A 27010-nucleotide genomic window follows, 5' to 3' on the forward strand; every position below is an offset into this window, starting at 1 on the left:
TCATCTGCAAGATGAATCTGTGTAATGATCACATAAGAATTTTGTGAAAATGATTGAGAGTCAATCAGAACTCTTCTGTATGAAAGATGTGAGATGAATCTGTGTGATAGTCAGAGAAGAATCTGTAGATTACAAAGAACCTTGTAGAATAAGAAACTGAGTGACAGACTCTTTTCTCTTTATAGTAACAAGGGATTTTTTCTCACTGAGATTTTTTATAGATATGAAGGATTTTTAGTGAGTATCACTGCAGTGCTGAGCTGACTATGAAGTCACTTAGTGAAAGGCTTCGCGGATGAAGCCTTAGAGAGGAGGAGGTATGTAAGAAATTCTGCTTCTCACAGATTCTTTATCTCTATTTCTATCTCTTGCATAATCAATAGAGCTAGCAGCTCTTGGCTACACACAACTATATAGACTGAAGTTTGTGAATACTATTCACAACTCAGCTTGAATGCTATTATACATTTGATTTCTACATTTATCTTCCTACTGCGAACACTTCTAGTAGTTAACAGTACATATCACGCCAAGCTGTAAACACCCGAATAATCGCCTGCGAGCACTTATTCTTACAATATCTCTAAAAGCTGTTAATATTTTCTTTATCTCTTTATATTTGATAAGTCAGTAATATATTTTAATACACTTTCTCTTTCATTATTATCATTATCATCATCATCATCATTATTACTATTATTAATATCATCACTATTATCATTACTATTACCATCATTATTATCATTATTATTATTATTATTATTATATTATTTCTGACTGTCTCTTCTATCTTCATCTCTCTTTAACACTCACTGAAATCAATTATGTTATTTCTCTTCAAATATTCTGCAGTTCTGTGAATCATCAAGATGCGTGAGTGCTGTCACAGATTGAAGAGAGAGAAGAAGAAGATGTTTAAGTAAGAGAAGACAGATTATAAGACATATTATAATGTCTTAAAGAGACTTTATAAGAGAGTAGAATAATAATGATTTTAAGTAACACTTCTGATAGATTTAGACTGAACTAAGTATAGAAATAATATGAATGATACTGTCTGTGAGAGATTGAAGAAGAAGACAGTGAAGAGTCTTATATAGTAGCAGTGAGATCAGAAGAAGTTCTGAGAATAATTTAAGTTCAAGATAAAGAGAGAGAGAGAGAAGAAGAGTATTACTGTAAATAAGTAGTGATGAAAGAAGATTAAGAGAGTATTGAAGTAAGAGATAAAGAAGTTAAAACTGATAAGTTTTTTATTTATTAAGAGATAACAATTTTTGATAACACTTCTGTTCTCTAATTGATTAGCAGAAGCTGGCAGAGAAGAAGAGAATTATGACCTTGTTCAGATCTTAAATGCACTTCATAATTCAGAATATTGAGAAGATAGCTCTGCTCTCTGAGTATGTTAATCTGCTTATCACTGAGATGTAATCTGAGACAGCAGATCAGAAAATGCGGGATTTTGAGATACAGATTGATCTGGCTAAGAAGAAGCAGTGAGAACCCTTCTCTAAGAAGACAGTGAGAAGAGATTTTAAGATGATTATTATCTCAGATGAGAAGAAGAAGAAGAAGAAGAAGAATAAGAAGTAAATTATAAAGAATCATAAGAAGAATGAGAAAGAGAAGAAGTAAATTTTTTTCTTTTTATATTAGTTAGTTATAAGTTTAAGTTTTTAATTATTAATAATTAAAATTGATTTTGAGTTTTCAAAAATTATTGTACAAGTTGTAATCAAGTCAGGAATAATATATATATATATATATATTTAACTATCATGATTCATAAATCACTATAATGTATAAGTATCAACATTTTTTCAACATTGATATTCACAATATTAATATATTTTTAATAATATTATCTGATAATGTAATTTAGTAATGCTCTCTTTTATAATATTAATATATTTCAAGAAATATGATAGAGATTAATCAAGATTATTTATTTACTTTTATACATTAATAATATTCAATCTGAGTTAGTACTAAAATTATAACTAAGTTAAGAAACAAGATTATTTTTCTCTTATATTAATTCTTCTTACACACATCAGTGATCAGTTATTGAAAATAAATTATTATCTTTCTTAAATTATTATTATATCTTCTGAATTCACTTCTTTCACTTCTTTTATTTCTATTGAAGATTTATAAACTCTTTAAGAAATCACTGTAAATCACAAAGTCTATATTATTTACAATTCAACACAGAATGCTCTCTTTCAATTATAATAAATAATTACTTCATTCTTCACATCTGATTTCAGATCATAAAATTTATGAAAAACTCAACACAAATACTGAGATGAACTATGAAATAATTATTAACAGATTATATTGTAGATTACTGAAAAGTCATCTCTCTGCTATAATCACTGTAACTTCATTCAGAAATATTCATTATAACTGATTATAACTCTGAAGAAATTTTCTAATATCTGAAGTTATCAGAATGTAGATAATAAAAGAAAAATAATTAAAAAATTACTACTGAGCTGATAAGTTACTTTATCAGATAATAATTTTTGATAATACTAACTTTCTAATTTGAAGAAAATTATATGAAAACAATTATATATCAGTACTCTGATTTCACAACTCTTATCTGATAACTTCTATAAATAATTACTTTGTATATATATATCTCTGAATCTTTCTCTTTAATTAATTAAAAACTATGAATTCTGAACACTTCTTCAAATACTTAATTTAAATCTTCATATTTCACATTGATTCTGTCTTCAGTTCAATCTTGAAATACACTATAAAGTTAATATATAATATCTAGAATCAGAGTTAAAGAATTATTGAAGAGTATCTCTCACAGTGAATGTATGAACTAGTATAAATAATCTTACATTTATAAAAGTTACATATTATTACATTGATGAGAACTGAACTTATTAAGAGATATTAATTGAATTTAAATCATTGATCAGTAGTCATACTGAGAATTATATAATAGAGATATTAATAACTATGATTAAAAATGACTATTGAGATATTAGTCTCAGTTTTCTTATAATTATAACTGATAATACTGTAAATAACTACACTATAATGAAGAGCTTGAAGCAAAAATTGACTTTGTATTTCTAAAATAATAAATAAGATTATATTCTCTGTATTAGACTGACCGTGTGACCGTGTCTGAGATCAGGACCAAACTTTACAGTTGTCACATTGCCTAAAAGCATTACTTCTGGTCATGGTTTGTGTTCATCACATTGATTCCAAATCCTGTTATTTCAAATATTAAAGGTCCCAGATTCACTTTTCAAATAAAAATCTAGTCTCAGATAAAGAATATGTTTGAATTCTTAGTCACATTTTCATTCTGATCTCATTATTGAAAATGGCATCAAATGAGACCATGAAATCATTTCTCACTTACATAATATCATAACATAGTGCTCATTTGTTGAAAATTCAACAGAGAGTGTTATCAAATATCATTACTTTTCTGAACACAGATCATAATCAATATCATTTTAATTAAAAAAAAAAATGTACAATATAAAAAATAACAAAAAAACAAAAAACAAAATAACAAGAAAAAATCAAAACAAAAAAAAAAAAAAACAAAAAAAGAGAAAGAAAAAAAGAAGAGAAAGAAAAAAAGAGATAGAAAGAGAAAGAAAATTAAAAAAAAAAAGAAAAGAAAAAGAAAAAAATAAAAAATAAAAACAAAAAAAAATCAAGATTGCAGGGCTGCAGCATTCTTAAAATACTCACTTCTCAGAGTCTTCACAATGTTCATCACTAACTGTGTATCTCTCACAGTGAGAGTAACACAGCTGTGATGAGTCATTGTCTTAACATCATCTAATAAATAATCAGTATATATCTATATAAATGTGAATAATTAGAAAACATACACTCAAAAAGTGTGGCCAGGGTGAACTCTGCTGCCACTTGAATAGCATCAAGAACAGAATACTGAAATCAATGATTTCTCTCATCAATTTCATGGACAAGGCGTGTGAAGGTGGTCTTGAGAAATATAAGATTCTCAGACTTCTGGTAGAAATGAATCTCACAGAGAGACTCTATTTTCATCATATCAGAGACTGAGTGTTATCAAAAAGTGTTACTTCAATGCACATGCACTTACTGCAGTGATTCACTCTCTGTGCACATGGCTGAGAGTTGCAGCTTTTCCACGCCACATGGCTCTCCCTGGGATGCTGCCACTGGTTTGCAACTCATACAGCCTCTCAGTCCAGCATGCACTGTGCATATACAGCCCTGTGTGCTGGGGCCATGTTGGTCATTATGGCCTGGCATGATACTCACTTTTCGCAGGCCATGTTTCATTTGATTGAGGGGGGGGGGGGGATGCGACTGCTGTTTTATTTGAGAAGAAATGAGTAATTGAATCTGTAGAAGGTAGGAGATAATTTGATTTCTTCTGTATTTGAAATTTAATTAGTCTATACTCTTCAATTTAAGGGTTTCTGAGAGTGTTTTAATAGTTTTCATACCAGCTTGGAATTAGTGATTGATTGAATAAGAGAAAAGAGAGAAGAAAGAAATGAGAATAACTTATCTTTATGATATGAAAACAGAGAATTGCTGCAATCATTTATTCTAGCAACAAAGATCTGTTTTCTGCATGTATCTCTGATACAGATTATATGATAACTGTATACAAAGAATATCAACAGTGCATGCATTGAATGAAGATGATATTGCTATACAACACTGTAGCTGTTTCTGTACATTACTGAAAGCTGTTAATATTTTCTTTGAGTCTCTTTATATTTGATAAGTCAGTAATATATTTCAATGCACTTTCTCTTTCATTATCATCATCATCATCATCATCATCATCATCATCATCATCATCATCATCATTACTATCATCATCATCATTACTATCATCATCATCACCATCATCATCATTATCATCATCATCATCATCATATCATTTCTGGCTACCTCTTCTGCCTTCACCCTTCTTCAACACTCACTGAAACCAATCATGTCATCCCTCTTCAAATATTCTGTGATTCTGTGGATCATCAAGGCGCGTGAGCACTGTCACAGATTGAAGAGAGAGAAGAAGAAGACATTCAAGTGAGAGGAGACAGATTGCAAGGCATGTTATGATGCCTTGAAGAGGCTCCGCAAGAAAGCAGAATAATAATGATTTTAAGTAATGCTTCTGATAGATTTAGACTGAACTAAGTATAGGAATAATGCAGATAGCATCACTTGTGAGAGATTGAAGAAGAAGACAGTGAAGAGCCTCATGCAGCAGCAGTGAGATCAGGAGAAGTTCTGAGAATGATTTAAGACCAAGATGAAGAGAGAAAGAGAGAAGAAGAGTGTTACTGTAAATAAGCAGTGACAGAAGAAGATTAAGAGAGTATTGAAGTGAGAGACAAAGAAGTCAAAACTGATAAGTTTTTTATTTATTGAGAGATAATGATTTTTAATAACACTTCTGTTCTCTAATTGATTAGCAGGAGCTGACAGAGAAGAAGAGGATTGAGGCCTTGTTCAGGTCTCAAATGCACTTCATGATTCAGGACATTGAGAAGACAGCCCTGCTCTCTGAGCATGCCAATCTGCTTGCCACTGAAGTGGAACCCGAGACAGCAGACCAGGAAATGCGGGATTTTGGGGTGCAGGTTGACCTGGCTGAGGGGAAGCAGTGAGAACCCTCTCCTGAGAAGACAGTGAAGAAAGATTTTGAGGTGATTATCACCTCAGATAAGGAGAAGAAGAAGGAGAAGAAGAATGAGAAATGAATTGTGAAGAATGATAAGGAGAATAAGGAAGAGAAGAAAGATGATGAGTAGAAAAAGTTTTTTTCTTTTTATATTAGTTAGTTGTAAGTTCATAATTATTAATAATTGAAATTAATTTTGAGTTTTTAAAAATTATTGTACAAGTTGTAATCAAGTCAGGAACAATATATATATATATATATATATTTAACTATCATGATTCACAAATCACTATAATGTATAAGTATCAACATTTTTTCAACATTGATATTCACAATATTAATATATTTTTAATGATATCATCTGATAATGCAATTTAGTAATGCTCTCTTTCACAATATTAATATATTTCAAGAAATATGACAGAGATTAATCAAGATTGTTTGTTTACTTTTATACATTGATGATATCCAATCTGAGTTAGTACTAAAATTATAACTAAGCTAAGAAACAAGATTATTTTCTCTTATATTAATTCTTCTTACACACATCAGTGATCAGTTATTGAAAATAAATTATCATCTTTCTCAAATTATTATCATATCTTCTGAATTCACTTCTTCCACTTCTTTTACTTCTATTGAAGATTCACAAACTCTTCAAGAAATCACTGTGAATTACAAAGTCTATGTTGTTTACAATTCAACACAGGATGCTCTCTTTCAATCATGATGAATGATCACTTCATTCTTCACATCTGATTCCAGGCCATGAAATTTATGAAAAACTCAACACAAACATTGAGATGAACTATGAAATAATTATCAACAGGTTGCATTGCAGATTACTGAAGAGTCATCTCTCTGCTACAATCACTGTAACTTCATTCAGAAACATTCATCATGAACTGGTCATGACTCTGAAGGAATTTCCTGACATCTGAAGTCATCAGAATGCAGACAATAAAAGAAAAATAATCAGAAAATTACTACTGAGCTGGTAAGTTGCTCTACCAGGTAATGATTTTTGATAACACTAACTTTCTAATTTGAAGGAAATCATGTAAAAACAACCCTGTACCAGTACTCTGATTTCACAACTCTCATCTGATAACTTCTGTGAACAATTACTTTGCATGTGTATATCTCTGAATCTTTCTCTTTGATCAATTGAAAACCCTGAATTCTGAACACTTCTTCAAATACTTAATTCAAATCTTCATATTCCACATTGATTCTGTCTTCGGTCCAATCTTGAGACACACTACAAAGTCAATATGCAATATCTAGGATCAGAGTTGAAGAATCATCAAAGAGTGTCTCTCACAGTGAATGCATGAACTAGTACAAACAATCTTGCATTTATAAGAGTTACATGTTATTACATTGATGAGAACTGGACTTATTGAGAGACATTAATTGGATTTGAATCATTGATCAGTAGTCATACTGGGGATTATATGGCAGAGATATTAATGACTGTGATTAAAAATGACTATTGAGATATTAGTCTCAGTCTTCTTATAATTACAACTGATAATGCTGTGAATAACTACACTATGATGAAGAGCTTGAAGCAAAAATTGGCTTTGCATTTCTGGAATGATAAACAAGGTCATATTCTCTGCATTGCTCATGTGGTTCAACTTGTGATGCAAACACTGGTAAAGAATCTTAACATTGAGATGAAGAATAATGAGATGACTGGTTCTTGAAATGAGAATGAGATGAAAGTGATTACTCAAGTAACTTTTACATTCACTTTGCAAAAGATAATGTTTTTTGATAACACTTTTTGATATTACTTTTTAATAACACTTTTTGATAACACTACTGTTAATTTTGAATAGATTAGCTAATAATTTAAATATCATAGATTTGAAACATTGCTAATGCAATTTATACCTCTTCTAAATAATAATAACAATTTCATGATATTCAACAAATAAACAAATCAGTCACATCACTGAATATGATACAGAATGTTAGAACATGATGAAGTTCAACATATGAGATGACTGTTCAGGCTCTTCAATTGCATCAGATGATTGATCATTGAGTGTAACACTCTGATCAGAAAAAGATTCAGATATTGAAACTTTCTGATATGAAGTGAACTCAGTTGAAATATGTGATTGATTTACTGTTTCAGTTTTATAAGACAACAAAGACAGTCTCAATCACTTGTACATCAATGCTGCAGTCAGCCTGATGGGTGTATAACAGTTTATTTACTCATCTTGAGAAGCAGTTGAATCACTTAAAAAGAAATTCAGTCTGAGATGATGCTATAGCACAGGCTATTGTTGCTGCAAGGGATAAACTGGCATATTACTACAGCAAAACAGAACAATCTTTTGCAGAGTACTATGCTGTAGCAGCTCTACTAGATCTCTTCTGTCAAGTTAATATCTACACTTCTCAAGATTGGACAGAGAAGAAATGAGACTCATATGTCAAATTAGCCTGAGACTACTACAATGCCAACTATCAGAGATTTGAATGAGCAGATATTCAAGATGTGGAGACAGTGAAATACAATTCCCTAGTAAGTAATGATCTTTGATAATACTTCATATCACATAGAACTATAATACTAACTTTGAAACAGAACTTGTATACATTGATTGCAACTGAAAATCAGGCAAAACTACATACTTGTAAAACTGAATTTGACTGCTATCTTCAAGATGATCTGACAAATTTACATGCCAAATCAATTCTAGAGTTATGAAAAATTGTTGAGAGTACATATTCAACTGTTGCACTGATGGCGTGTGATATTCTGACAATTTCATTGACAGAGGTGAGAATGAAGTGAAAGTTCAACTCAAGTCAAGATATTTGTCACTATCACTGGGGACAATTACAAGGAGAAACAATCAAGAAACTCATGATTATAAAACATGGAATTATCAGACAGTTTAATACCTCTGATCACAGTATATCAGAGAAGTGTAGTTTTCATGAGAAAGTGAAGAATAAACTTGCACAAGAATGTATTTAGTTGTTTCATGAGTGTTATTAATAATCATTATCAAATTCTGATTATATAAGCAATCACTGAATGAACTGAATGGGACTGATTTTAACCTTCAGTCTCAGTCTCATTCTGATTTTGGAAGAATGATCATCTTTCACAGTTTATCCTGGAAAATTACTCTCATTTCACTGTTCTTGAATTAAATCTGGTCATTTTTCACACCATTTCTCTCAGAAATGGTCCATTTTCAGATTTTTTTGAGGCTTGGTCCTGGTGAGACTCACGCTAAGAAATGTATGGGATCAGACCAAATGGGACCAAATGTGAAATTCATGGTCCCAGCGGCCAGTCTACTCTGTATTACTTATATGATTTAACTTGTAATATAAACACTGATAAAGAATCTTAATATTGAGACAAAGAATAATGAGATAACTGATTCTTGAAATGAGAATAAGATGAAAGTGATTACTCAAGTAACTTTTATATTCACTTTGTAAAAGATAATATTTTTTAATAACACTTTTTAATATTACTTTTTAATAATGCTTTTTAATAACACTACTGTTAATTTTGAATAGATTGACTAATAATTTAAATATCACAGATTTGAAACATTACTAATATAATTTATATCTTCTCTAAATAATAACAATGATTTCATAATATTCAATAAATAAATAAATCAGTCACATCACTGAATATGATATAGAAGATTAGAATATAATGAAGTTTAATATATAAAATAACTGTTTAAGCTCTTCAATTATATCAGATAATTGATCATTGAGTATAACACTCTAATTGAGAAAAGATTCAGATATTAAAACTTTCTGATATAAAATGAACTCAGTTAAAATATATAATTAATTTACTGCTTCAGTTTTATAAGATAATAAAGACAGTCTTAATCACTTATATATCAATACTACAGTCAGTCTGATAAGTATATAACAGTTTATTTACTCATCTTAAGAAGTAGTTGAATCACTTAAAAAGAAATTCAGTCTGAAATAATACTATAACACAGACTATTATTACTGTAAGAAATAAACTGATATATTACTACAGTAAAACTGAACAATCTTTTACAGAGTACTATACTATAGCAGCTCTACTAGATTTCTTTCATTGAGTTAATATCTACACTTCTCAAGATTGAACAGAGAAGAAATGAGACTTATATATTAAATTAGTCTGAGACTACTACAATATCAACTATCAGAGATTTGAATAAGCAGATATTTAAGATATGAAGACAGTGAAATATAATTCTCTAGTAAGTAATAATCTTTGATAACACTTCATATCTCATAGAACTATAATACTAACTTTGAAACAGAACTTATATACATTGATTATAACTGAAAATCAGGTAAAACTATATACTTATAAAACTGAATTTAACTACTATCTTCAAGATAATTCAATAAATTTACATACTAAATCAATTCTAGAGTTATAAAAAATTGTTAAGAGTACATATTTAACTGTTACACTGATAATATATAATATTCTGATAATTTCATTAACAGAGATGAGAATGAAGTGAAAGTTCAACTTAAATTAAGATATTTATCACTATCACTGAGAATAATTATAAGAAGAAATAATCAAGAAACTCATAATTATAAAATATAAAATTATCAGACAGTTTAATATCTCTGATCACAGTATATCAGAGAAGTGTAGTTTTCATAAGAAAGTAAAGAATAAACTTGTATAAGAATGTATTTAGTTATTTCATAAGTATTATCATTAATTATTACTAAATTCTGATTATATAAGTAATCACTGAATGAACTGAATGAGACTGATTTTAATCTTCAGTCTCAGTCTTATTCTGATTTTGAAAGAATGATTATCTTTCATAGTTTATTCTGAGAAATTACTCTCATTTCACTGTTCTTGAATTAAATCTGATTATTTTTCATATCATTTCTCTCAGAAATAATTCATTTTCAGATTTTTTTAAGACTTGATTCTGATGAGACTCACATCAAGAAATGTATAAGATCAGATTAAATAGAATTAAATATGAAATTCATGATCCCGCTGACCAGTCTAACTGAGACAGTATGAGACTACTATCTAATATTAAAACTGTGTAATAAGATCAGTTAAATTGATAATAAGACTATTAAAAAATCTAGTTCTGATCTCAGACACAGTCACACAGTCAGTCTAAACATAGCTGACAGTCTTATCAAGTCACTGGCAAAGTCTGCATTTGAAGATTTTATCAAAAGAATTGACATTCAGAAAATTAAGAAGAAGAAATAATTGAATGATAATAATGATACAGCAGATTAATAGATTTTACATGTATTTCTTAATTTTTATAATTATTGCTGTACAGACGCCTTTTCTAATAAGGAAATCAGAGTCTGATTGATGTAATTAATTATTATTGCATTTTTGAAAGATTTGAGAATGAGAGAGTGTGATTCAAAGATTGCTTAAGCCAGCGTACAATTACAGGCGTACGCCGGCTTCTTATATATTGTAATATCGTACGCTAAATTAATTAGTGGCTGCTATAGCCTCTTCTTTACACTCATATGCTAGTAGTTTGAAAGCGGCCGCGTTATTATCTGACAGTCATACATTCTTCCAAACCACATCCTCCCCTATCAGATTCAGTCACACTCACATGACTATGTCATATGCTCTAGCTTCATGCAGATTAGCTTGCTACTGATGTTTTATAATTGTGTGATCTATTTCTGATTCAGCTAGCATTCTGTATACACTCTCACAAAGAAACTTTCACTATATTACATCACTTATTCACTAACTTTTCTCATTCTTTAATCATCTTCTTCATCATCATTGAATGCTACTATTATTCAAGATTTCTACCTCTTCTTCTGTTCAACTCTTTCTATCTGTTCATCTATCACATCATACATGTTCCTGGCAATGGCCTCTCATTTTCATAATAAGCATCATTGTAGTGCTTATATCAGGCAGTTTATTAGCAGTAAGTGTAACACATTATGAAACATGATCAGAACTTGTTTATCTTCTAATGATTGTCAGAATGTATTATTATAAATAATACACCTTCTTCATCTTCTTATACATCTCTGATCATTTCCTTCTCAGCAGGTTTCTGATCATGTTTTCTGACACAATTTTGTGTGAATACAGATGCTGATATGTTTGTTTTTATTCATATAGAATCTTTATACATTGACAGATTCATGTCTGCTGATAATAGTGAACTCAATATTGAATTATTGATTGAGAACTTGAAGAATGCAATAATGAAGAAATTGTCTGTATCATGTGTGACTGAGTCTTCTGCATTTCTTTCTGCTCTCTCTGTTTCTTTCTCTGCTGCTTTCTCTCAATCTTCTACTTCTGTCTCTGTGTCTGATTCTCTCACTCCCGCTACTTCTGTTCCTGCGACTCTCACTTCTACTACTTCTGCTCTCATCACTGCCTTCATTACTAGCTCTTCTCATTTCAAGAAGATGTTGTGTAGACTCAGTGAATCACATTTCTCAGTGTATATACTTCTGCCCTTCTTACTGATCTCTAGAATAATTTATTATATGAAGACAGTGTATGACACAACTATCTAGAGCTCAGTTACAGACACTGATTATTACATTCATTTTAAATATTTATGATAAGATAATCATTTATTTCTTTCAGAGAATCACTTCTCTTCTCAACAGTATTAAAATTATAAGTCTTTTTCTTTTTATCTTTTCTTTCTGATGCTGATTTTTCTATTCTTAGAGAAAATTATTATGAGTTTTACTATGTATAAAGTCATGATATTTACAGATATTAAGAAGCTTTTTACAACTGTAAAGTTCAATACTATGAAGACATCTGCTCTGATGAATTTCTTCAGAATGATAGATTTGTATTAGTCTATTCTCTGATATCTATCATCTGACTTTGTGATGCAGGCAAAAGATATTCATGTTTTCAGAAACAGAAACACAGATGTTGTACTCTTTTATATCTGCAGACATGAGACTTGTATATCTTATCTGAGATATTGTTGTGAGAATGAGCTGTTTGCACACTGTATTCTGCTTTCTGTATTCTCTCATGTCTCTCTCTCTCTTTCTGAGAAGCCTTGTGTGTGTTGTAATTACATATACAATTCTAAGATCAGTGAGTGTTTATTTGATAATTGTTATCTCTGCTTTTGCAGTTTTGTATACTAATAATAGTTCTTAGTTGCTTCAGCATCAGAGATCATTTTAATCAAAGATAATAACATTGCTGAGACTATTCTCTCTCACTCTCAAGCTTCTCTTATCACTTTCTCTCTCTTCTCTGCAGAGAAGATTGTATGCACATCAGATTATAAGTGTTCAGTCTCAGATGACTTCTGTTATTTATCTGATTCTGTGTCTCTCTCTTTTATTTCTTCTATCTCTGTTCTCTCTGCTCTGACTTCTAATTCTGCAGGTTCTGCACTCTTCTTCAATTTTTCTATGTGTATATATATGCATTTCTATATTGACATTTCAGTCAATCTTGTGATAAATGATATTAATGTTGTACACAGAGCAGTAGAGGAATTGAAGACATGCACAGTATTATTGTGAGAGTGACTTACAGCTCTCAAATCCCTTGCAGATCTTGAGTTTTGAGATTTTCTTTGTTTTTGATGTTTTTCAGATGGTGTTGAAAATAGATTAAATGTGTAGTATATGAAAATGAATGAGATGTGTATGATAATATTTATCTTTTACAGCTGACTCTTACAGTTAATGATCAATTCATTATTTCTTTTCTTACACTTTTTCTTTATCTGCTAGTCACTACTCTTACACAACCTCTATATAATACAGTATTCAGTGACTAGATTCAGCAGCTTTCATCTTTTGTGATTCTGTCTCACATATTATACTGTCTCTCTTCACTCACTCAGATCACTACAGTGAATAGCTCATTAAAACTAATCTTATCTGATCTCTGAGTGTTCTCAGAGATTAAGATGACTTAATCTCATATATTCATGAATATTTCAGATAGTTCATTCTCTGTGATCTCTGTGATTGAACTGGTGTAAACAGTTGAATTCAACTCTGAATTTCTTTTTCTTCTGTGATCTGATTCATATATAAGTCTATCACTTTGAGACTGCTCTTTACTGCATTGTGTCTGCTGTCTGCAGTGTGTTATCATATAATCAGCTACAGTCTTATCACTTATTAAAGTATGATGTTCATCTGATTTCTTCATTACTTCTTATTCTTTTCTTATAATTATGAAAAGATTGAAATAAGTGAGATCATCTGATTTATAAGTGTCTATAATTTCTCTTATCTTATGAGACTTTTCAATTATAAGTCTCTTCTTTTTCAACACTGATAATAGTGCTGTGAATAATTATAATTCACTTAAGTCTTACATCTTTACTTTCACTAGTTATGAATTATTTATTAAGTTGTGAAAGATCTGTCTCTCTGATTCTTTCAATACATATATTCTCAGAGAATGTGATTTGAGTATTTTATATGACTCAAATCATCTAGATTGAAACTTCTCAGAACTCTCATTGTATATAAGAACTTATATTCTCATCTTAAGACTTGATTTCTTAACTAGTGAGTCTCATATTCTTTTCAATTGAATTGCTCAGTTCAGAAGTAACTCATTAGCTTTTGCACATGCATGACTGATCTCTTTTAATCTTGATTCTGTGTCTGTGACTGTTGCATCTGCAACTGCTACTACTGTGTCTGTAACTGCTGTTTCTACTGCATCTGCAACTGCTGTTTCTGCTATGTCTGCAACTGCTCTCTTTCTCATCTTTTCTGAAGCATTCTTCAGAATGCGCGGATGCAATTCATACAATAGGTAGAATGATGAATACTTGAAGACTGCATGCTGTTGAATCTGCATGATCAATAGCACCTGCCCGAGATATTCATCTCATAGTCTCATAGACTTGCTCACTAGATATTTTATCAGCATGTTGCTCAAGATTTTATTCAAGTATTTCATCTTCTCATTTATCTGTAAATGATATAACATTGTTCTACAATGTCTTATCTGTAACTGGCTCATGAAATGCCTCATCACTTCTCTCACAAGGTTCATACTGTTATCAGTTAGAATCTCGTGCAGCATTTCATAGTTAACATAGATCTCATTGTGTAGAAACTTCACTATCATCTTCTCTGTCATCTCTGAAACTGCTTTTACAACTGATCAGTCAGTAGTGTAATTAATAGCAGTGATTATTCATTAATTTCTATTTAGTGTTTGTGATAATATATCTATAAGATTCATCTCTCATTATTCAAATAGTTGTATTATACACTTCATCTGATATTATACTTTCTCACATTCTAATTCTTTCTTAGATTCTTTCACAATCTGATAATTCAGACACTTATAAGTATATATCTGAATGTTCTCAGTCATGCTTGATCAGTATACTCTTGATTTGAGTACACTCATGAGTTCAGAGCTTTCTAAGTGACTGAATTCCTTGTGCATGTGAGCTACTAAGTCACATCTAAATAAAGATTTCAGATAGAGAGCTTCTGCATATTCTAGATTATAATAAAGCATAACATTGTTTTTCAATTTTCTCAGCTTGAAGTTCAGAAGTATCTCTTCTACTACTTTTACAAGACACTTATTATCTGACATCTTATCATTCTTTAAGTAAGAGATTATAACATTCACTTATTCTGATTCCTTGCATTCTCTCAGTGTGTTTAATATGAATGTCTCTTGTATCTGATTCACAGAACTCTCATTCATGAAATTGAGTCTGCAACTGATTGTATCAGATATCACAGTATTCAATCTGTTTCAGTATTTAATATAAAGATTATATACTTAGAACTCTGAGATTCAACATGCTAAGTGTTTGAAAGATTTTATTATTAATTATAGATAGATAAGGCTTTCATAATCTATAATCACTGTTATCATATGCCTGTTATTAATATATCTATCTTATAATATCAGTGTGTGCTTGATTACTAGCAATTTCTTTTCATGCACTGAATAATTAAGCTCAGTGTCTAATAGTTTTCTATCATTATACATCATCAGATACAGCTTGCTATTCTTACTCATCTGTAGAAGAGTATTTCTAATAGCTTATTCAGATACATCTGTTTCAATATAGAAAGATTTATCACAATCTGATTAAATAAGCACTGAGAATGTTATTATACATTCTCTCAGTGTGAGAAAAGCCTCTTCACACACAGTATTTCAGATAATTGAATGAAACTTCTTCTTTCACAGATTTACATCTGTTTCTCTTAAGAGATCTGAGAGTGATGCAGATATTCATGTGAAATTCTTGATAAATCTGCAGTAATATGAGATCAACTCAAGAAACTATTATATATAATGTATATTTCTCAGTCACAGTCAATTTACTATGATATTCAATTTCTTCAAGATGAGATGTATACAGTCATTACTCACTACATATTCTATGAACTTCAACTCTTCTATTTCAAACACATACTTGATTGATTTGATGTAGAGCTTATACTCTGTCAGAGTTATAAGCACTTCATCAAGATGCTTCAGATATTCATTGTATAAGTTTGAAAAGACTAGAATATTATCAAGATATATAAGATATGAGATTTCATTCTGTTTATAAAGAATTATATTCATCATTGTTTGAAAGATAATGAGTGTATTTATCAGACTGAATAATATTATTAGAAATTCAAACTTTCTTTATTATGTATTAAACACAGTTCACAGAACTGACAGTTTATCTACACAGATCTATCAGTATTCTGAGAGAAGATCAATCTTCAATAGATATCAGATGTTTTCAACTGTATTCAACTGTTATTGAATCTGTGATAGTGAATATTCATTCTTGATTATAAGCTTATTAAATGCTTAATAATTGATACACATCTATCACTTCTCATCTGTCTTTTTCATGAATAGAACTGAAAAGTCTCATGTGCTTAATAAGAGTTGTATAAGATTATGTTCTAGAAGATCTGTGATCTGACACTTCTGTTCTTTAAGATATGTTTATGACAGAGAGTACACATTCTGATTGACTGGTTTTATGTCTCTCATGTTAATCTCATGTATGAATTCTTGTTCTGACAGTAATTCTGATGAAAGATCTGTTTAGAAGATCTTTTTATACTTCTTCAGAAGCTTCTTCATACACTTGTTCTTCTGTATATCTTTTATCTTGATTTTCTTCACTTCTGAGTTCTGTATAACATACAGAATACTTTTAGATAAGATCTTGTAAATTATTCTCTTTACTTATTAATGTGTAAGCAGATTTAACTCTTCTATATCAGAGATGTAAAATGTTCTTCTCATATCAGTTGATAGAATTATATGAACTGTTTTCTTTCTATCAGTCAACTGTATATGATATGTACATCATTGAATCTGTGAATTGAATCTTTGAAACTAATTAAGTCTGAGAATAAGATTGTATTTCACATTCTGCAGCTCTTATACTTAAATATAGCAAGATCATTCTCTGAAGTGCAAGAGAACTCTTACTCTTACAGATAATATTAAATATCAGTTATCAGATAATCTTATACATCAGAGATTCTTCACTCAGCAGATCTCTTTCAATCTTCAGATTATATAATTATTAATATATTATATAAAAGCTTCTGTGTCTGTTAACACTTTTACAGCTATCTCTTAATGATTATTTAAGTACTTCTTATATATTAACATTTCAGATCTTAAGGTATTGAGATGAGTGTTTACTTCATTATTCTTATCTGCACTTTATTCAGAAGTCTGCTTCTTCTTTATATTCACAGAATTCAGAGAATTATCTAACACAGATATCTCTTTCACTTTAAAGACTTTTTATAGAATATTAATGAGTGTCTCTGAGCTTACTGATTCTGCTAGTTTTTTAACTCTCTTACTTCTCTTAACTGTGCACACTGAGTGTAATCTTTTATATCATGATTTTAGTATTCACAGTTGAAACAAGCTTGATACTTGTGATATCAAGATTTTCACTCAGAGAATCTCTTTTTCAGAGAATTCAGTGCTTTAGCAATAATATTCAGATCTAGATTCATTGTATCTGAGTGTATAACTTGTATTATAGAAGTCTGATTATCTGTTCCCTGCTGAGATATACTCAATTGTAGTATTTTCTATTACAATTGACTTACTTATTCCTGTACAATGAGAATGTTATATACTTCTTTCATTATACCTGATTATAAGATTAAGCATTTTCATTCTACTCTCAACTCAGGTGTAAGATCATAAATGAAGATCTGTAAATAGAAAGATGTTAAAAGCTCTTCATTTAATATAAAATAGTGTAAGCTGAAGTGTGTGAAGTATGATATAAGATTACTCACTTATCTACACTCAGTGAAGTATTTATAATACTTATCTTATATATTCACTTTCTCAAAGTTGTATAAGATTTATTTGAAAAACTCATTTCATATTTATAAGAATAAATATCACTTCAGATCTGTGAGATTCATCTTTTTATTAATTATTTATAATAACTTCACTTTTCTGTGTAGAAATACAGCAGATCTTAAGACTTATTAGAATTCTGTTAACTATCTATCTGTGAGTTCATATTTAATTCAATAATATGATTACATCTGACTTAGTCAGCTGATTATAGCATCATTTTTTCAGTTATTATTAAAGCTTAATAACTCTGACAGATCTTCTGACTTGATATATTCTATACTTGAATTCTCATTCTGTGCAGTGATCTCTGATGATGTATATACTTTTAAAGAGATTATAAATAATTATGATAAGATCTTCAGATTCAGTGTAGTTATCTATCTGTATAAATATTCAATCTTCTGCTGCAGATCTAAGATCTGATTTTCTCTATTCTTATTAATAATAATGATTGCATCAGCAAAGCTCTTTATAGTGAACACTTAATTCACAGTAAATATTAATTATTATTTGACTTCTGTCTTAGTCTGTCACTGTATATACAAGGTCTTAATCTTATTTAGAATTCTTGTATATATACAGAGCTTCAATTTCAGTTCAGCTGTTTCAGCTGCTTTTCTTACTACTTTAAGTAAACTCTCTGAGAGATTCTGCATATCTTTCAGTTCAGGTAGCAGAGAAGAATGTTATTTATATTAGCTAGAAAAGATATTTATTTCAGTGATTTCTCATTAATTGTATAATATCTATTATTATATCACTGTATTATTATATTACTATATTATTATATTGCTATATCATTATATCACTATATTATTATATTACTATATTATTATATGATTTTTGTTATCATTGTATAACTTCAGTGATAATCACTCTCTTTTTTATCTCTTTGAGTGAAGAGTAGTCTTCTTTGAATCTGATTCACTGCTCTTATCACTTTTCTCACATCTTATCTATTTATATATATAATATTTGTCTGAGTATGAAGTTTTTTCTTAATAAGTAAAGTAGTATTAATCAGATGCTCTTTCACTCACTGCTTTTTATACACTATCTTTTAAGATGTTCTAGAATCACACTGATATGATAACTATGAATCACTTTATAGATGAAATTATCACACTCTGAAGAAGTCTGCACTTCTCACTGGTTTTTAGACATACTATCAGATGTGATTCAAAGGTTGCTTAAGTTAGCATACAATTACAGGCATATGCTGGCTTCTTATATATTGTAATATTATACACTAAATTAATTAGTGGCCGCTATGACCCCCTCTTTACACTCGTACGCTAGTAGTTCGGAAGCGGCCGCGTTATTATCCGACGGTCGTACGTTTTTCCGAACCACAAGAGGCCTCAGATGAGAGCTTATTATAGATCATAGTATAGTAAGAAGAGATGTTGATAATTGTTAGCTCTTACAGTCATTGCGGTTAGCGATTTCACTAGATCACATGACTCATCACTATATTATATTCTTGTAGATAGATCTATTAATACACAATCTTTAACTATTCTACAGATTATAGCTCAGATAACACATTTTTCTTTTTAAAATATTACATCAATATTTTTGATATGAATAGTTCATCTTTTTTAAAAAGACTCTTACTCTTTAATAGAGATATTTTATTTTCTCTGAATCTGTCAGTCAGTAGATTTATATACTTTATATTTTTAAGAAAGTATATTCTTCATTGTGAAGAATATCACTTTTTTTTTATATATCTAGAAGAAGCAGAGTTATCTTAATATAAGTAATACATCTGTTACTTCAGAGTTCAGCTCAAGACTCAGAATTACATACTTCACTAGATAATTTATTAATAGAATAATTACTTATTATGAGAAGACTTCTAACTTATAAAATGAGACTGAGATCAGTTTTTATCAGAGTATGAAATTTGATGATGAGATAACAGAGAAGCTTCAGAATAAAGAAAAGTAGAGTTAATATTCATTTACAGAATCTGTTCATTTCAATTCTTCAAATTCTTCATTATCTTTCATCTCTAAAATACTGACTTTTAATGATGATCTGAATCAATCTATCTATTATACTGCAGACAATCTTATAAATCTTATACAGATAATACTATAGAATTAAATAACTGCAGCTGAAATCACTTAATATCTCACTACATCTGTCTCTGTATAAAGAGACACTATAAGAGATAAGTTACAGAAATATCAGAAGAAAGTCAAATATACACTAGATATTAAATCAGTGACTATATTTAATAACTCTAATTATAAAGTCTGATATATTGATATATTAACTGATATGAAAGTTATTGATAGAACTGACATTCTATTGAGAACTTAATGAGAATTCTCTTTTACATATTATATCAACCCTGAGAAGTGAAGAATTTATTCTAAGTCTCTATATAGATGTATGCTATTAAGTCTTATTAAAAATGTTTGAATCACTATTAAAATCTTGAAAGCTGACAATACTACAGCTCTGTGAGATAAGATTAATATTGAATATACAATATCACTGATAGAAAAATAAGTTAATATCTTCAAGAAATTGATAAAATTACAAGTCAAGAAGAATAATTATCTTACTTTTCAGAGATATTTTCACTATCTTATTATCTGTCATAAGAAGCTCTGTCAGAGCACTGAGAATATATACTATAATTTTTTTCTCAACAATCTACAAGATTATCAAAGATTATTTATCAAGATACATTTGAATGAGTTTTTCTTCACTGATCAGAGACTCATTATCAACATTGATATTAATAATTTAATGAAGTAACTAATCAATTGTATATTTAAGAAGATTATCATTAAGTGAAAAAAGCAGTCTCAGACTGATTCTGTGACTGTGAAAAAGAATAAAAATAAGAATAAAGATGAGAATAAAAGCACATCTGTATAAAAGTACACTCACTGTAGAAGATATAAATATACTGTTAATAGATGTTTTATCTTACACTCTGATAAAAAGAAAAAGAAGAATGACAAGAAGAATGATAAGAAGAAAGAGAAGAAGAATGACTTGATAAGTTCTCAATTAGTAGTAAATACAGTAATTATAAAGATTGAGTTCTATTTCTCTTTCACAGTCACTGAAAAATCATTCTCTAGATCTTGATATTTGAACACATATATAAGTCTGAATATAAAAGATGAGCTTTATTCTTTTTCAAATATTAAATCTTTTAATAATAATATTTCTGTCAATTCTGTGACTGAGAGAACTGAGTTTGTCAAGAAGATTGAGACTATTATCTTGAAGATTAAGAGTGATGATATTAACTTGCAGAATATTCACTATATTTCTAATATTACAGTTAATCTGCTCTTATTTACAAAGCTTAAAGATCAGGGATTTCAATTTACATTGTCTTTCACTATTCTCTTATTTTTCATTTGCAGAGTTCTGAATAATGTTATTTTTCATACAGTTCAGATCACTTAGAATAACATATATAAGATTAATGAGTAAGAGTTCAATGAGAATCTCAATCATCTGAACAGAGTAGTCAAGTATATTGTAATAATACTTTATAAGTATAATTTTAACTGAAAAGTTAATCTTTCTGTGACTGCTGTCACTACTGTTAATAACATCAATTCTGCAGATATAAAAACACAGACATCAAAGATATCAAAGACTCTTTTGAATTGATACTGTGATCTTAGTCACATTCACACTGATGCTATAATTGCTATAATCAAGAATTCTCATACTGAAGTCATAATTAAAGATTCTAAGACTAAGTTCTTTTATAAGAAATGTGTCAAGACAGATATGATACAAGATTATTCAAAAACACTGATATCTAGATCTATTCAACTCATTGAGAAGATTTATATTAATCTTGTAAATGATGAATATACATTGAAAGACCTCTCTGATTATCTCTTAGAGTCTCATAAGAGAATTAAATACTGAATACTTATTATCTATGATACAACTCACTACTGTTGAGTATATTTTTTAAAGTTCAAGAATGAGGCTGTTCAATACTTTGAGTTATAACTCAGATTCATGAGTAATCTCAGATATACAGCTCCTGCTTTTCTACAGACTGATATTGATGATATTTTCTGATTCACATGTATACACACAATTATGAATTCATATAATATCAAATGAAAATCAACAGTATTACATTCATTACATCAGAATAATGTTTCTGAACATGAGATCTGCACTATTATAAGATGGATTAGAGCTGCTCTTTTGAAGAGTAATCTCTCTAAGAAGTTCTGAACAGATGTTCTAAAGACAGTGATTATAATAATTAATAATACTTTTATATCTACAGTTCTTTATAACTCAAAATTTTGATTCTCTACTGCAGAGACTTCTGTAGTTCTAAGTTCATATAAGATTTCTTAATATGTACTTACAAATATCTCACTGAATGTAAGGCATTTTCACTGATTAAGTGCAGAGGTTTTTATTCACTTACATGAATTTCAGAGATCTGTGAATAAGCTCTCTTCACATGCTGATTTCTATTATATCATTGAATTCAGTGACACATTGATATATTATCTATGCCATTCTAAATCTGATAAGATTATTGTTAGTAGTGATGTGAGATTCTCAATTATTAAAAAATCAGAACTGATTATCACATCTGTGATACTTATTAATAATATCAGTGAACTGAAACCTGATATTCATCTGATTGATGATGAAGATGCTTCTGATATTAATGATCTGAATTTCACATGATTATAGCTCATGAAATCACTGACTACTTACACTTCAAGCTCTGTTACAGGTAATCTTTCAAAGTTCTACAAGAATGTCACATCACAGTCAGAAAGAATAGAAGATTATTGAAAAAAGTTCATACAATGCAAGATTACTGATCTGAAGAGACATAATACATGAAATTTAATCTCTAGATCTGATATTCTGAGAGATGAACTGATTACTTCAGACTGTTAGATATTTCTTAAGAAAGATAGATCTGTGAATCTGAATACTGATTCTGATAATATTCTTAGAAAATTGTGTTGAGTGATTTATAATAACTGACTTAAGAAGAGTTCTAGAGAAGAGATCTATGCTTCTGTCATCACTGATACTATTAATTATATTCTTTTTATAATAGCAGTACTACACAGTTGAACACTTTATTAAGTGAATATAGTGATGATATATCTGTATAAGCATCTCACTAAGAAGATCTATATGAGATAACTTATCAGATTTGAGACAGGTTCACTGAAAACACTTGTCTGTGCAGTTGAGAGTAGTCTATACAGTCTGAACTCTGCAGTGAAGATTTGATATAATTACTTAATAGCTCTGTTAAGTGATCTTGAATTTACAGTCAGTACTCATGATTCAGTACTCTGATATCATACATTCAGATATCATCTTTATATAATAATCTATATTGACAATCTTAACATCATATCTGAAGCTTCTGAGAATGCTGATTGACTAGTGAGTATACTCAGTGAGAAATTGAAAGTCAAGAATCTATATCAGTCAATCAAGTATTTGAGTATGAAGATTAATTATTCAGATAAGAGAATTGATTTAACACATTGTCAATATATTAAATATCTTATTAAAGATTTCTATCTTGATAATACAGCTGTTGTTAAAATATTAATAAAGAATGAATTCTGTATTAATGATTTCTCTATATCTGAGAAAGAGACTGATTTCATAATTCAGTAATATCAATATGATGTGAGTTACTTGCAATATCTTGAAGTTAAAATACATTCTGATATCACTCACACTGTCTTACTACTCACTCAACAGAACATTGATTCAATATCTCAATATTAAAAGACTCTATTACACATTATACATTATTTAAAAGAGATTATAAATCTGGGCATTTTCTACAGACATAATCTGTATGAGAGGTCTGTTTTTTCTACTTCTACTGATCTTTCTGTTTCTATCAATCTTTTCATTATCTCTGATTTCTCTGATAATTTCTACCTACTCTTTAACTACTCGGATTCTGATTGAGCTGATCTCTTGAATGATGATAGAAAATCAATATTCAGCTATATTTTTAAGCTTACAGATAGTCTGATTTCATGACATTCAGTAAAGCAATCTTGTATATCTCTAAGTTTCAATGAGACTGAATATATAACTCTTAGTAAGATGATCTGTGAGACAACATGAATCTGAAATCTCATGATTGAGCTTGACTTCATTACTACATCTCTGATACAGATTCTTGCTGATAATAAGAGTATCATAGATCTTACAAAGATGACAGTCATTACAGTCTGAAGTAAGCATATTAATATATATTTTCATTTTTCATATTAATAGTTGAATCAAAAGATCATTGATTTAGAATATATTCTCATCACTCAGATAATGATGAATAAACTCACTAAATCTCTAAAGACTGTGATATTTGTATGATTCATGATTTTACTAAATCTTACAGATATAAAAGTTGAAAATGTTTAATTTTACATTTGTATTTGATTTTGACAGACTATCTTAATGATTTGAGTGTTTTTATATGTAATTCTTGTTATCTTGAGAGAGAGTGTTGACTCTTACAGCTGTTACAGTTAGTAATTTCACTAGATTATGTGACTCATCACTATATTATGTTCTTGTAGATAGATTTATTAATACACAATCTTCAACTATTCTACAATAATTACTACATTTACTCTAGTCACGTGCTACTTCAATCTATTTAGTGTAACTCGCGTAGTTAGATTATAATATAACAATGTTATTCTTCAAGATTATGATTATATAACAAGGTCAAGTGATGCACTTAGCAGAGTATATATAGAAAACTTGACCTTCAGAAAGTAGAAAACTTAACCTTGCTAAGTGTATTACTTGACCTTGTTATGTAAGTTAATCTCTCAAATGTAACCCGTGTCACTATCTGATCTTACAAAATACATCTTTTCTTATAATTTGAAATCACTTAATTATTTATCATCAATTCTACAATCAATTCAAAATTAATTTAAAATTAATTTAATACTGAAATTATTCTTGAATTTAATAATAAAGTAAGTATTTATATAATTTACACTGAATTGATTATCAATTGATTTTCAATCAATTGTTAATTACTTAAATATATAGATTGAATTTATTTTATTACTATAATTAATTAATAATTGATTCAGAATCAATTTAAAATTAATTTAAAATTAATTTAATACTGAAATTATTCTTGAATTTAATAATAAAGTAAGTATTTATATAATTTACACTGAATTGATTATCAATTGATTTTCAATCAATTGTTAATTACTTAAATATATAGATTGAATTTATTTTATTACTATAATTAATTAATAATTGATTCAGAATCAATTTAAAATTAATTTAAAATTAATTTAATACTGAAATTATTCTTGAATTTAATAATAAAGTAAGTATTTATATAATTTACACTGAATTGATTATCAATTAATTTTCAATCAATTGTTAATTACTTAAATATATAAATTGAATTTATTTTTATTATTATAATCAATTAACAATTAATTCAGAATCAATTTAAAATTAATTTAAAATTAATTTAATACTGAAATTATTCTTGAATTTAATAATAAAGTAAGTATTTATATAATTTACACTGAATTGATTATCAATTAATTTTCAATCAATTGTTAATTACTTAAATATATAAATTGAATTTATTTTTATTATTATAATTAATTAACAATTAATTCAGAATCAATTTAAAATTAATTTAAAATTAATTATTAAATATTTTTATCTTAATATATTTTAAAATTCTGTAAAATATCTCTTTATATTCTATATGAATTTGTCTATTCATTTAATTAATTATGAATCAGTTAATACTTTGATTGATTGAGTGAATAAGAATAAGTGAATTGAAAGATTAAGTAAATTGAAAGATTGAAAGTTAATTATCAACTGATTATTACTGTATTGTGTGAGGTCTGTTGAGAGTCCCGCGGTTAATTGACTCTTCTATCAGCAGGCGCTGGTGATAATTGAGCTCTTTTACCTCAGTAGTCTACAGATTATGAGACTGTTGAGCATGAGTCTCACTGTGATCAACATGCATAAATTCAATTTCAGAATAAACTTAAAAATTTCTAACAAATACTCTTAAACATTTTAACAGTGTTAAGAGATATCTCAGAAGTGTGCTCTAGAAGTTCTGTGAGCTCTAGAACTGACTAAGTTCATTATTAAAAAGAAGTCATTGTGAGAAGATCACTGAAGAGAGTCACTGAGAGAAAGTACTGTACTCTGTAATAGCTGATCTGAGAAGAGGTGTTGAGAGTTCTGTGATTGATTAACTCTTTTATCAGCAGTGCACTGATAATGATCAAGCTCTTTTACCTCAGTAGTCTACAAGATCAGAGTCATGATTATGTAATAAGATTAAGTGACATACTTAGCAAGGTTAAGTTTTCTGTATACATCTTAATCTTATTAAGTGCATTACTTGACCTTGTTATATAATTATAACTCTGATCTTATACAATACAGTAATAATCAGTTGATAATTAACTTTCAATCTTTCAATTCACTTATAGTCTCATTCATTCAGCTTATTAATCAATCAAAGCATGTATAGCTAATTCATAATCAATTAAATAAATAGATAAATTTATATAGAATATAAAGAGATATTTTACAGAATTTTAAAATATATTAAGATAAAAATATTTAATAATTAATTTTAAATTGATTTTAAATTGATTCTGAATTGATTCTGAATTGATTATAGTAATAAAAATAGATTTAATCTATATATTTAAGTAATTAATAATTGATTGAAAATCAGTTGATAATCAATTCAGTATAAATTATATAAATACTTACTTTATTATTAAATTCAAGAATAATTTCAGTATTAAATTGATTTTAAATTGATTTTAAATTAATTCTGAATTAATTGTTAATTAATTATAGTAATAAAATAAATTCAATCTGTATATTTAAGTAATTAACAA

At 28.6% G+C, this 27010-nt stretch overlaps 1 protein-coding gene across 1 annotated transcript; it reads left to right on the plus strand.

The window, feature by feature from the left end:
- Nucleotides 1–4990: 4990 nt before the first annotated feature.
- Nucleotides 4991–5669, plus strand: BDCG_03269 (uncharacterized protein; the record flags this gene model as incomplete). Its single annotated transcript, XM_045418873.1, has 3 exons — nucleotides 4991–5085; nucleotides 5203–5248; nucleotides 5475–5669. 3 exons carry the CDS (start codon nucleotides 4991–4993, stop codon nucleotides 5667–5669), a joined length of 336 nt encoding a protein of 111 aa, XP_045275343.1.
- Nucleotides 5670–27010: the final 21341 nt, after the last annotated feature.

The sequence above is a fragment of the Blastomyces dermatitidis genome (genome assembly GCF_000003525.1).
Source record: "Blastomyces dermatitidis ER-3 genomic scaffold supercont1.3, whole genome shotgun sequence".
Taxonomy (NCBI): domain Eukaryota; kingdom Fungi; phylum Ascomycota; class Eurotiomycetes; order Onygenales; family Ajellomycetaceae; genus Blastomyces; species Blastomyces dermatitidis.